Genomic DNA, 13,903 nt, shown 5'->3' on the forward strand with positions numbered 1-13,903 from the left:
ATTAGAGTATCAGCTTTCCTTCTCAAATCCCTTCGTAAGCCAATTGATTAAAATCTTTTTTTCCTTGGTCAGACATTTTCTTAGTATTTCTACACACTAGATAATTTAGGTACACTTTTGTATTATCTCAGGAAAGTTACTTCAATTGTGTGTTTCTCTCATGGGGAAGGCCCAGCTTATAGAAGCAAAAGATATTTCAATTTTAAAAAAATCATTAAAAAAAAAAACAAACCAAAAAAAGCCCAAATTTAAAAGTTAGGGAAAGGAAAAAAAAAAAGGAAGAAGCAAAGGGACATGGACCAAGAATATGTACAATTGGAGTGTCATATTGAATCTTTAGTTTTTCTGTTTCTTCCAGTGACAAAAGAAGAGAAAATCGGATAAAAATGCATTAGGAAAATACTTGCAGATTATGTGTCTGCTAAGGGTCGTATCCAGAAGGTATAAAGAACTCTTACAATCTAATATAAAAAGACAAATAACCCAATCTAAAAATAGGTAAAGGCCTTGAATAGACGGTTCTCCAAAGAAGATTTACAAAAATAGCCAATAAACACACAAGAAGCCACTCAGCATATCATTAGTCATTAGGGAAAATGCATATCAAACCCGCGATGCGACACCGCTTTGCACCCATTAGGATGTGGCTGTAATAAAAAAGGCAAACAATGACAAGTGTTGGCGAGAATGGGGATGAACCACCGGAGCCCTCTCACGTTGCTGGCGGGAATATAAAATGGTGCGGCCATTGAGGAAACCAGTTCTGCAAAAAGTTAAACATATAGTTACCATGTGATCCAGCAATTCCACACCTAGATATATACCAAAGAGAACGGAAAACACACGTCCATGCAAAACTGACACACAAATACTCACAGCAGCATTCTAATAGCCAAAATGTGGGAACAAATTTCCATCAGCTGACGGCTGGATAAATAAAATGCGGCATACTCATACAATGGAATACTATTCGCCTATAAAAAGGAATGAAGTACTGATACGTGTTACAACATAACGAACCCAGAAAACATTGTGCTAAGTGACAGAAAGTAGTCACAAAAGCCACATAATACACACCAATGTTCACGGCAGCACTATTTACAATAGCCAAGACATGGAAGTAACTTGTGTCCATCAACAGATGAACGGACAAAGAAGATGTGGTATATATATACCATGAACCATCACTCAGCCATAAAAAAAAGGAATGAAATATTGCCATTTGCAGCAACATGGACGGATCGAGAGATTATCATACTAAGTGAAGTCAGACAGAGAAAGACAAATATATGACATCACTTCCAGGTGGAATCCAAAAAAATAATACAAGTTATTTACAAAACAGAAACAGACTCACAGACGTAGAAAACAAACTTATGGTTACCAGAAAGGGAAGGGGAGGGATAAATTAGGAGTATGGGATTAACAGATACACACCACTACATGTAAAACAGGTAAACAACAAGGATTTACTGTACAGCACAGGGAACTATACTCAGTATCTTATAATAACCTATAATGGAAAAGAACCTGAAGATTTACACCTGCAACTAACACAATATTGTAAATCAACTATAGTTAAGTTTAAAAAGCCACATATTACATAATTCCATTTATATGAAATGTCCAGAATAGGCAAATCCACAGAGACAGAAGATAAATTGGTGGGCCTTGTAATAAAACGCTTACATCTATCCTAACAACTCTAAAAGCTTTCTGGTGGGTGCATATTTATGGGACTTACAACCTCATTGTCAATTCATGTCATTTCAGCTCACAATGGAATCATGTCTAACAGGTAAGTAGAACATTTGTGAACTGGATGGCAAGAAGTAGCTGGAAGATGCAGGAAAATGATAACATAAGGACAGAGAAACTGGAATCATCAGTGGCTTCATGAAATGGATCCCCTGGGAACCATGGGGACAAAAATTCCTGGAGCTGAAACAAAATAAGGGAGAGAGAAGTGGTTGCAGGTTGCGAGGTGAGCCGGCCAGAGAAATGAGTAGAAGGAAGAGAATACTCAAACACCTGCTCACTAAGCTTTCTCTCTGCAGGGTTCTCCGACTCTTCCCAGACAGCTCTTTTATTTTATTTTATTTTTAATTTAATCTATTAATTTATTTATTTTTGGCTGCGTTGGGTCTTCGTTGCCGCACCCGGGCTTTCTCTAGTTGTGGCGAGCGGGGGCTACTCTTCGTTGCGGTGCGCGGGCTTCTCATCGCGGTGGCTTCTCTTGTTCCGGAGCACGGGCTCTAGGTGCATGGGCTTCAGTATTTGTGGCACGCAGGCTCAGTAGTTGTGGCTCGCAGGCTCTAGAGCGCAGGCTCAGTAGTTGTGGCGCACGGGCTTAGTTGCTCCGCGGCATGTGGGATCTTCCCGGACCAGGGCTCGAACCCGTGTCCCCTGCTTTGGCAGGCGGATTCTTAACCGCTGCACCACCAGGGAAGTCCCAAGACAGCTCTTTTAAAAGCTACTTGAGGGCTTCCCTGGTGGCGCAGCGGTTAAGAATCCGCCTGCCAATGCAGGGGACGCGGGTTCGAGCCCTGGTCCGGGAAGATCCCACATGCCCCGGAGCAACTAAGCCCACGTGCCACAACTACTGAAGCCCGTGTGTCTAGAGCCCGTGCTCCACAACAAGAGAAGCCACTGCAATGAGAAGCCCGCGCACCGCAACGAAGAGTAGCCCCCGCTCGCCGCCACCAGAGAAAGCCCGCGCGCGGCAACGAAGACCCAACACGGCCAAAGATAAATAAATTAAATAAATAAATCAGAATAAATAAATGAATAAATAAATAAAAGTTACTTGAGTTAATGTTAACTTTCTGATTACAGGAATGTGTCGGCATAGGAGAAGAGGTGACATGAACCTGGACAGACAGCAATTTATTTAGAAGATTTATATGTTGCCTTCAAGGGGAATGAACAAAATTCAGAGAAGAGAGATTGAACTCAGCGTCTTTATCTGATTAGGGCTGGGCCCTGTACTTTGAAACGCTCATCATGTCCCAGGTGGACGTGAGACACATCTTGGCTGTTAGAAGGCAAGCTGCCGCAAGCACGGGCTTATTCTGTATGTTCACCTGATGGGGCTCATCTAAAGAACGATGGAAGGGTGCCCTCCACGCAGTTCTAGGGAGCAACTTGCAGAGCCTGCGTTTGGAATTAGGCTGGGCTGAGGCTTTCGGCTATCATTCAACAATATCTTTTCTTCTGACAAAAACAGTTAAAAAGATAGAGATGGGTAAGGGGCGTTTAGATTTCTGGAATCTCTTTTTATTTTCAGCACAGAAAAAAAGGATTAAACTCAGTGCATACAGTTTGGTTGTCTGTGCTAAGTGTTCATCCAAAGGCAGGCCCACCCTCCCACCAACAGCCTCCTCTTATTTATCCTGTTTCACCAAAGCGGTTTCTTCTCCTGTCAACATGCCTATAAAATGCAGGGCCTGCTCAGAGGCTAGGGCAGGAGTCTATGCTCAAAAGCACACTGCCCGAAACTGTATGTGAGCAACACCTTTTGATGTGTGATTTTTCAGCGCTGAACTGCCTCTGTAACAGGCACCCCTTATGGGTCATCATTCCGAAAGGCTCCCATTCTTGGGCCTATATGCCCACAGGGCTTCAATCTAGTCACGGTCTGGCACCTCCCCTTCAGAAGCTAGATACCTTTAAAAACTAGAATCTTAGCCTCTCCTCTGAGGCCAAATCACAGAGGCCTGGTCAGTTAGAGCTCTGACCGCTGTTTGGGCAGGGATGCTTTCGGCCTGGGACAGGAGAGGGCTGTGACCCATGGCAATGGCCACGACCACGCTGTTAAAAGCCTTTTGGGGCAAAGGAAAAAAGCGTCTTCAGATCTTCCTTTCTTGATAATCAACTCTGCCTTTCTAGAAACGTAGCATTTGTCCAAACTATCAAATGAAAACATTTTTGCATTCTAGGAAAAGCCTCTGGATTCCATTTATTTCCAGATCTTCAACACGAAAGATGAGCCTCTGCCAGCAGAACGTGGTTCACTCTGGTCCTGAGGGCTTGCTTTGCTTTGGCTAAGAAGAGGCGAGACCTAAACCCACGGCATTCAGGCCTGCGTGCTCGGTAAGGAAAGACGTTTCAATGGAAGAGAAACTTCTCAAGTGGGCTTTCTTTGTCAAGTCAATTTTCAGTGAATCTCTATACAACTGGGCCCCCGGTCTGAGCGTAAATTCACTGAGTCCCAGGAGCATCTGTACATGCTGATGTGTTGAAGGGAGAGGATATGGGAAAGAAGAGGTTGCTGATTGCTGGTGAATCTTGCAAACTGGAATCTTATTCTCAACTTGTCATCTTCACCTGAGCTAGGAAACAGATTCGCACCCCTAATTCATCTAATGAATTAAATGAAGAAATCACAGCACAAAGGGGTAAAAACAGAATAAGTGAATAAAACAAACTGTGAACAAACTAACAATAATTAGGCAAGACACGTTTGTAGGTTCTGGTTTGGATGGATGTAATGAACGATGAGGTGGAAAAGCCACTTCCCTTCCTACCATTCTCAGACCGTAATCTTGACTTTGTTTTATAAATGACGTGAGTCATCCGGGGGCTGGACCGCGGTTCTCAGCAGCCTTCACTGGAAACCCAGGAAACGCATATCAGACCCACCCCACGTCCTAACTAACCTAACGCAGTGTCAGAACTCACCTCGGAGCTCCTTCAAACTATGAAGCCTTGTCCCCCAAGTGGTTCTCACCTTTGGGCTGGGGAAGGGGCAAGGCTGTCCAGATCATTATGATATGTCACCCTCACTCTGTCTCCATGGAATTGAAAGTCACTCGACTACTCTGATTTGTGAGAGTTTGCTCTTCACAGCCTCCCTGTAGCAATCTAGACGCTGTCCTCACTTATTCTGTCGTTTCCGCTCTTGGACTATCTTGACTCCACCTAACCGTGAAGCCAGAAGGCCCGCAGATTTCCCCTTCCTTCTCCAGCACAAAGCGAGGTGCTGAATAGGTAAGATACTCCAGAGACTTTCCTTGGTTACTCTGTCCTTTTTCAGTACCGAAAGTCATTCTCTCCTTATCATCCTCTCTGATTCATTTTCCAAATTTTCTCCTCCAGGAAGAAGGACAGGGTAATAGCACCTAATTCAATATGTCCTGAGATGGGAGTCAAGACGACCGTGCCCCCCAAAAATGGACAAGTAGATCAGTGGAACAGAATCGAGAGCCCAGAAATAAACCCACACACCTATGGTCAATTAACCTTCGATAAAGAAGGCAAGAATAACAATGGAGGAAAGACAGTCTCTTCAACAAATGGTGTTGGGCAAACTTGGACAGCTACACATAAATCAATGGAGTTAGAACACCCGCACACACCGTACACAAAAATAAACTCAAAATGGTTTAAAGACTTAAATATAAGACATGACACCATAAAACTCCTAGAAGAGAACATAGGTAAAGCATTCTCAGACATAAATCACAGGAATATTTTCTTAGATCAGTCTCCAAAGGCAACAAAAATAAAAGCAAACATAAACAAATGGGACATAATCAAACTTAAAAGCTTTTGTACAGCAAAGGAAACAATCAACAAAACAAAAAGACAACCTATGGACTGGGAGAAAATATTTGCAAATGATGCGACTGACAAGGGGTTAATCTCCAAAATATACAAACAGCTCATACAGCTCAATATCAAAAGAATAAACAACCCAATCAAAAAATGGGCAGAAGACCTGAACAGACATTTCTCCAAAGAAGACACACATATGGCCAACAGGTACATGAAAAGATGCTCAACATCGCTAATTACCAGAGAGAGGCAAATCAAAACTACAATGAGGTATCGCCTCACACTGGTCAGGATGGCCATCATCAAAACGTCTACAAGTAATAAATGCTGGAGAGGGTGTGGAGAAAAGGGAACCTTCCTACGCTGTTGGTGGGAATGTAAATTGGTGCAGCCACTATGGAGAACAGTATGGAGGTTCCTTAAAGAACTAAAAACAGAGCTACCATATGATCCAGCCATCCCACTCCTGGGCATATATCCAGAAAAGACGAAAGCTCTAATTCGAAAAGATACACGCACCCCAGTGTTCATAGCAGCACTATTTACAATAGCCTAGATGTGGAAACAACCTGATGTTCACCAACAGATGAACGGATAAAGATGATGTGGTACCTACATATACCACTGAATACTACTCAGCCAAAAGAAAGGGTGAAATAATGCCATTTGCAACGACACGGATGGACTTTGAGGGCATTATGCCGAGATAAATCAGACAAAGACAAATACTGCATGGTATCTCTTATATGTGGAATCTAAAAAAGCCAAACTCATAGAAACAGAGATTTAATGGTGGTCACCAGGGCCTGGGGGTTCGGGAACTGGGGAGATGTTGGTCAAAATGCACAAACTCGCAGCTAAAAGACGAATAAGTCCTGGAGATCTAATGCACAACACAGTGATTATATTCAACAGTACTGTGTTACAGGGACTTCCCTGGTGGTCCAGTGGTAAAGAATCCGCCTTCCAGTGCAGAGCACGTGGGTTGGATCCCTGGTCAGGGAACTAAGATCCCACATGCTGCCGGGCAGCTGGGCCTGTGTGCCACAGCTACTGAGCTCACGTGCCTCAACTAGAGAAGAGAAAACCCGCACGCCACAACTAAAGAGAAGCCCGAGCGCAGCAGCTAAGATCCCGTGTGCCGCAACTAAGGCCCAACGCAGCCAAAAAAAATAAAATTTAAATAAAAATTTAAAAAACAACAACAAAAAACCCCAACAAAAAAGCCCCCAATACCGTATTATAAACTTCAAAGTTGCTAAAAGACTAGATCTTAAATGTTCTCACCACAAAAAAGAAATGATAATTATGTGACGTGACAAGAGACGTTAGCTAAGACTTCAGGGATAACCATATTGCGATACACACACGTATCAAATTAACACCATGTACAACGTTACACATCAATTATATCTCAACTTTTTAAAAAAGCATTTCTTAGCTGTATGCCAGACACATACATCAGTTTAGATTACAGGTTTTCAGGTTAAACCTCTCCACTTAATAAAACTAGGGTATAAATCACATACTAAGTCAATCAGCAAAGGATTAGTCACTATTATGTCTTCTGAGAGGGAGGCAGGTGTCCTCCAGGCAGGGCCTCCTAGGCCATCTTCAGGATTTTGCTATTTTTCCTAGTGAAAGGGTTTAAGCAGGGGAATCCCAGGGTCTTACATGGGTTTTGAAATAATACTTCAGATATTGGATTGAGGATGAAATCAAGGTGAGAGAGAGTGAACTGGGGAGACCAGTTGGGGCCAACTGTAGTAAATGTTCTCAGAATAGATAATAGTGGAATATGTGAAACCACACACACACATCTATCTATCTATCTATCTATCTATCTATCTATCTATCTATCTATCATCATCCATCTCTCTCTCCCTCTCTCTCTGTCTTGTCCACCCATCTGCTTATTAAACACACACACATTATAAATACAATTGTCCTGTACACTCAATGGAGCTCTAAAGTACAGAGGGTCGGTTCAGCCTGCCCTTGCAGTGGGATCGGACTTACATTCGCTCCTGTTTGTTGGACGGCTTCCTTCTCAGGCTATGTCCTGTCGGTGGGGGCCGAGCTCACCAGACTGCCCCAGTCCAGCCTCTGCAGGAACCAGGGCTATAACCCTGATGGATGCAGAGGCAGGCCTGCAGCTGAGATGCCAAGTGGACCCTCCGGGACACGGCTGGGAAGGCACCTCTTTCCTCCTCTCAGAGCATCAGTGGCCACGCGGCTTCCTCTCTGTCCGACCTTGGCTTACGGTTCCGGCTCTGAGGGCTCCTCAGACCAACGTGGCCCCCCAGGCCTACAGGAGTCTCAGGTGCAGCGTGTAGGCAGGCCTGGTCCTGGCTTTCTCTTCCCGCTTAGGGAAAATCCACCTCCACCCCAACGCGCAGCAGGCAGAGCGACATGAGCGCATAGAATGCACCAGATCTGACGGTAGAAATGCTGCCGCAAGTTTGCAGTTCACAAGAACACCTGCTTCACAGAACGGAGGCGAGTCTCATGCTTTCCAAAGCTCAATCATGCTTTCCAAAGCTCAAAGGATCAGGCGTCCTTGACTTACCGTCATCGTCGTGACAAGTGGGTGCTTTTCTGGATCTCCCCGCTCTGTGGGAATCTCTGCAGGCCGGGATCAGGCGGGAGGGGCAGCTTCCTGCAGCCTTGCAGGCGGCCCCTTGAACTTCACGCAGGTGCTTGTCAGGGAAGTTCTTAGCCACGGACGTTTCCACCTGATGCTCCTTTCGGCTCCCGTGGCCCGAGGAGCGTTGTTCAATTCAGGGCTCTGCTCTTTGCCCGCCTTTGACTTGTTAAGTCTCTATGCTCAACGTTACCGAGATTCTGGAGGCAAAACCTACAGGGTGATGCCGCACTTGGAATGTGAGCTTCACGCAGATGAATCACACCTGGGCTGAAGCAGGTCCTGGGAAGTAGTGGACCCTGGGGGGACAACAAGCCTCACTGTCTGATAATCCCTGCTTCGAGGCGTAATGCTTACGAAGGCCACAGTTAGTTCTGTAGATATTTATTTGCATTATATTTTAAGACTTCAGAAGCTGGCAGAGTGCGAGGGAGTAGAGTTTCACACGAGGGCTTAGACAGAGGGGTACCAGCGGATGGCGGCTCATCCCTCCTCCTCCAGGCCAGAGTTACAAGGGTCTGGGATACTGACGCCCTTGGCCCTGGGGGGTGGGGTGGGGCTGGGTGGTCCCCTCCGGGCCGTGAGCCGCCTCATCCAGGTACCCTGGTGTGCCGCACAGAGGTCTGCAATTCCAAGCGCGACCTGCTGTGAAGAGGTCCGCGCACATGGCCCCAGGCCGTGGAGGCAAGCGTGCCCAGCCCCGGCCCCCGGAGAGGGCCTCTCTAAGCTGGATTTCTCATGGCCCCAAGCTCCTGCTGACGGCTGCCTGGGACCTTCCAGTAGACAATTCCCTCCACCACCTGAGTGCTGCAGTACATGCTCTGCTCTGTGTTCTGTGCCCGCCTCCAGGGACAGGTGTGCTCTGGGGTCTGCGATCAATGTGTCCTGCACAATGGCTGCTTTTGGGCTGCCTGAATGAGGAACGCCTCAGACGTCTAGAAAGGTATCTGGGAATATATTTCTAGTAACAGCAAGCTTGACTGGCCAAGAACAAGGAGACTACTCCATGAAAAAAGGAGGCACTCCTTTTCCTGGGAGACTACTCCATGAAAAAAGGAGGCACTCCTTTTCCTGGGAGACTACTCCATGAAAAAAGGAGGCACTCCTTTTCCTGGGAGACTACTCCATGAAAAAAGGAGGCACTCCTTTTCCTGGCCTCCTGCCATCCCCGATAGGGCACTGGGTCAGCTGAACTGCCTCCACCCTGATGGATGGATCTCCCATCAGCTCCCAGGGGTAAGCGGCAGGGTCTTATCCAGGCTGCATTTTATGGCGCACTGTCGCTTTGATTATTACCACTTCCCCTCCTCAAAGAACTGACACATTTGTTTGCTTAATATGGTTTTCATATTTTGCATAAAGAGTCATAGCATTTTGGAGCCGGGGGTATCTTATCGCAGTTCTTAAAGCATCACTACATTACAGGTGAAGGGACTTGCCCAAGGTCCCCCGCTGCCTCTGCCAGCTCCTGCAGGGGTGCCCTCCCACGTGCGTCCTGCCCCCTGCCCTCCCCAAGCTCGGCACAGGCACGGCGGCGGCAGGATTGGACCTCAAGCTCCGCATTTTGATTTCAGACAAAGGTGTTGGATACAGTGTTCCATTTTTGCCCAACTGTCCTTTCTTTGAGAGAGTTTTTGAGAAAGTGATTTAAGGGACTCTGGGTCTTTATTGCACACACCTCACTGGGGCAGGTAGAAATTAATTTGAAAAACAATAAATAGATTCTATGCTGCATGTGCCTTGGAGACAAACCACTGGCTCTTCCTTCACTGCCCTCCTCTCCCCCACCCCCGCCTTTGCCGTAACAAAGAGAGCTGCCATTTACCCACCCGGTGTTGTGCAAGACGCTGCAAATCTTTCCAACTCTCCCCATCACCCTAGGAGGTAGAAACCGCTATTCCCATTTTACAGATGAGGAAACTGAGGCTCCCAAAGGTTCAATAACTTGCCCCAAATCACACAGCTTGGTGAGTGGTAGAATTCTATTGATCTGATTCCACGGCTATATATACTCTTTCCACGTGAAAATACATTTCTACAACATACATTGCCAATGTATCTGGAACACATTGGCTCTAGGTTTTTAGTTGTTTGAAATGACTTGTATTCTAAACCAAGACCAGCTTCATATTTGTTTTGTATCTTCTGGAGATGTGTCTTAGGAGCCTAAGATATAACTGTGAAAAACCATTTGGAAGCCGCGTAAGAGGTTAAGATCACTGCCATCATCAGAATAAAGTCGTCATTTCAATAATTTTTTTCAAAGCAAAAAAGAACCTTCAACACTACCTAGTCCACCACTTAATTTCATAGATGAGGAAAGCCATGTGGAGAACCCAGTGACTTGGCCACAGTCTCGGAGCTGGTGAGACCCAGAGCCAGGCCCAGAACCTGCCCCCTGGCCAAGTGGCAAAGACACTGCTTTGCATCTCAGGGCCCCGTTAAAGCCACAGCCTCCCTGCCTTGCGCAGAGGACCTGCACGGGGGAGGCCGGGCCCTTGCCTACCTGCAGAACTCTCCTTCGGATTCCGGCAGCAGGAGGGAGGCCGTGGGCTTCTTCATCAGGTCAGCCACCAGGAGGTCCTTGGGTGTCACGTAGAAGAAAGGAACGCCCGTGCTGTTGTTGGAGGGGCCGTCGCTGACCAGCAGGCAGTTCCCAAACGGCAGTCCTGGGATCTAACAAACACCGAAAAAGGCCTTTTCAATGCAGGGCTGTGGATTGACTTGAGCTGGGAGCTCAGTCTGTGTCTCTGACCAGGAAATATAGCATTGGGGGTGCGAAGGCAGCATGGCATCACCGTGGTTTTGACAGGTCATGAGTCAAAGCAAAGTGGTTCCCAACCGGCCCTCTTCACCCAGTGATGGCTCCAGAATTTCTACAGAGGACCTTAGCAGTGGCATCTGTAGAGGAGGGATGGTTAGGGGATTATTCTTGAAGCCGCAGGTACATAGCAAACACACTCTATTCAACTGAAAGGTATTTGGGGGAAAGGCAATGAAAATCATGGAAGCGTGGAGGGTCGCTAAAACCTTTCTCACAAGCTAGCCCTTGGGAGCCCCACTGCCTTCACCACCTCCCCCATATTTTTGGCAACTTCGGGGATAGACTCTAAGTCTTAACCTAACATCTGACCTGGTCGTTGGACTCCAGGAACTTTCTGTTATTGTTTCCTCTAGGGTCACACCACTTTCTCACTTATTAGTCACATTTTAAAATTGTAATCAATAATATTTTAATAGTATAACTCAGCAACTTATGGGAATTTGGTTTCTTATCCGTCTAGCTTCAAGGAAGACACATAAACACGCTAAACCTATTTTTTGCTCACGGTCATCCAGTAGAGCAGATGAAATTCTCAGACATGTATGCAAATACTTCTTAGGTTTTTCCCACGCCCTGCTGGGTCCAGCATCCTGACCTTTACCCTTCACTGAGCGTTCCTCATTGTTACCTAGCTCAGAACGCCGGGCTAGCTTTGTCTTTGAAGTGTCGCATGACAACAGTATGTAGAATTGTGATAAGGGGTGGTTTTAATCTTTAAGAAAACCCAATGTTAAGAAATCCTACAAAATGTTAATATGTCATTCCCAGATCCTGTTTTCCAGCTGGTCACTCACAAACTGAGTAGAGTCACGCTTTGCACACATGCCAGGCACGTGGTAAATGTTCTCTGAATTTATTGCATTTGGAGTATACGTCAATACTGGAAAAGGGAACTACTAACAAAGCTAAGAAAAGGGATGGTGAAAGTCATAATACCTTGAATACACTGGCACTAGAGTTTTAATTGCTTGAAGTGATCTGTGTTTTAAACCAAGATCAGCTTCATATTTAAGCTTTGTATCTTCTGAAGGTATGTCTTAGGAGCATAAGATATAGCTGTGAAGAACTATTTGGAAGCTGTGAAAGACCTTAAGATCATCTCTCATCAAAATAAAGTTGCCATTTAGATACATATTTTTTCAAAGCAAAAAAGGACCTTCAAAACTACCTAGTCCACCACTTAATTTCATAGATGAGGAAAGCAAAGTGGAGAACCCATTGACCTGGCCACAGTCTCAGAGCTGGTGAGACCCAGAGCTGGGCCCAGAACCTTCCCCCTGGCCAATGACTTACACACTCCATAAAACAGTATTTTTTTTTTTTTTTTTGCATGAAGTAAATAGGAGTTCAAATTACTGCCCTGTAATAAAACCCTTACCTCTATCTTAACAGCCCTAAAAGCTTTCTGGAGGGTGTACACGTATGGATGTTACATCCTCATCATGTATCCACGGCATTTCCACTTCAGGTGGAATCATGTCTAACAGGTGAGTAAAACATCTGTGAAACGAACGATGAAAGCTGCAGCTGACGACAGCGCTGTCACTCCAACATTTACACGCTTCGCACCACAAATCTCCTTTCCAGAACAGTTCTCGAATTCCATTTTTTTAAATGCAAATTTCCACCAAAGCCCCGGTCCCCACTTGGGTTCGGGGTCAGTAAGTGATGGGGCAGCTCTGGCCTCTGGGCGGGCAGGGGCTGGACGCGCTACTCGGTGATGCCAAAGGTGGCTCTGGCTTCTTTTGTCCAGGTCGGGCGCTGGTTATTCGCACACCTCTTTGGCCATTTCAAGACTGCGCTTCTCGACTGCGCTTCGGTCCCCGTCCACCTGGCAGGAAGCCTGCTTGTCGTCCCCTCCCCCAGCACCACCCCCCACCCCTCCGGCCTTTGCCAGGGTGCCAGGGTAACCGAAGCACAATCTGGCTGCATTAATTACACGCTGTCCACGCCGATCCAGCCCCCAGCGCACGTCTGCTAGACCTGGATCCGAGCGCGGGAGTGGCCCCAGGCTCTCCCTGTCCCCTGCACGCCGCTCCCGGCCGCGTGGCTTACCTTCTCGTGGGCGGACACGGTGGCCAGACAGCCCCAGGCGCTGGCGTGGGCCAGGAAGCGGGCGGTGCCCGGGCGCAGCCTCGCGCTGCCCTCGCGCCGGTAGGAGAACATCCCGGGCGGCGCGGGGGGCGGCCTGGCGCGGGCGGTGCCCTCCGGGGGCGGCAGGTGAGCGTCCTCCTCGTGCGCCGAGGCCGGGAAGCTCCGCTGCCAGATGCTGCCCGAGTCTTCCAGCAGCGCGGGCAGCGCCTCCTCGGTGGAGGCGCTGTCTAGCTCCTCGTCCACCTCGTTGGTGACGGCCCAGGACACGGAGCTCACGATCACGTAGCCCGCGGCCGGGGACAGCAGGGCGCTGCAGCACAGTAGCCAGGACAGGCGGGGCCCGGGCTGCCGGCCGCGGCGCCCGGACATCTTGCGGGGCGCGCCCGGCCCCGGGGACCGCGGGCAGCGCCCCACGACGGCGGACCCGGAGACGGACCCGCTGCCCGCGCCGCAGGCGCCCGGGGGCGGGGCCCCGGGGCCGGCCTCGCAGCCGTGCGCCGCGTGGGGAGGCGGGGCTCCGCACGCACTGCAGACCCGGTGCGCAGTCCTCTCTGCGCGCCGCGGGCGGGGATGCGCTTCTTTCCCGCTGGATGGCGCGGGTTCTGCAGCCAGACAGGGGGGCGTTCAAATCCCGGCTCAGCGCACTCCTCCACGCACCAGCTGTGTGTCCCTGCCGAGTCACATAAGCTCTCTGTGCCCGGTTCCTTCGTTCGGAAACGCAGAAAACAGTATTTACATCATGGGAGTGAGGGATGGGAGGATGGAACGGGTTAATATTTGGAGAG

At 47.9% G+C, this 13,903-nt stretch overlaps 1 protein-coding gene across 2 annotated transcripts in view; it reads right to left on the minus strand.

Annotated features, from left to right (window-relative positions):
- CREG2 (cellular repressor of E1A stimulated genes 2) overlaps positions 1-13,543 on the minus strand; it is a 49,633-nt gene extending 36,090 nt beyond the window's left edge. The window contains exons 1-4 of one of the 2 annotated variants that reach the window (XR_003682380.2): positions 13,080-13,543; positions 10,707-10,876; positions 8,126-8,499; positions 330-763 (exon numbers count right to left, since the gene is read on the minus strand). Coding sequence is in view for 1 of the 2 variants with exons in the window: in XM_024116572.3 (XP_023972340.1) it covers positions 10,707-10,876; positions 13,080-13,487 (578 nt within the window). In the remaining variant the exon portion in view is untranslated. Of the gene's footprint in view, positions 1-329; positions 764-8,125; positions 8,500-10,706; positions 10,877-13,079 lie in introns of those variants that run through there. The other variant, XM_024116572.3, reaches the window with a different exon arrangement.
- Between the last annotated feature and the right edge of the window lie 360 nt (positions 13,544-13,903).

This window comes from Physeter macrocephalus, chromosome 12 (assembly GCF_002837175.3).
Source record: "Physeter macrocephalus isolate SW-GA chromosome 12, ASM283717v5, whole genome shotgun sequence".
In the NCBI taxonomy this organism is placed as follows: Eukaryota; Metazoa; Chordata; class Mammalia; order Artiodactyla; family Physeteridae; genus Physeter; species Physeter macrocephalus.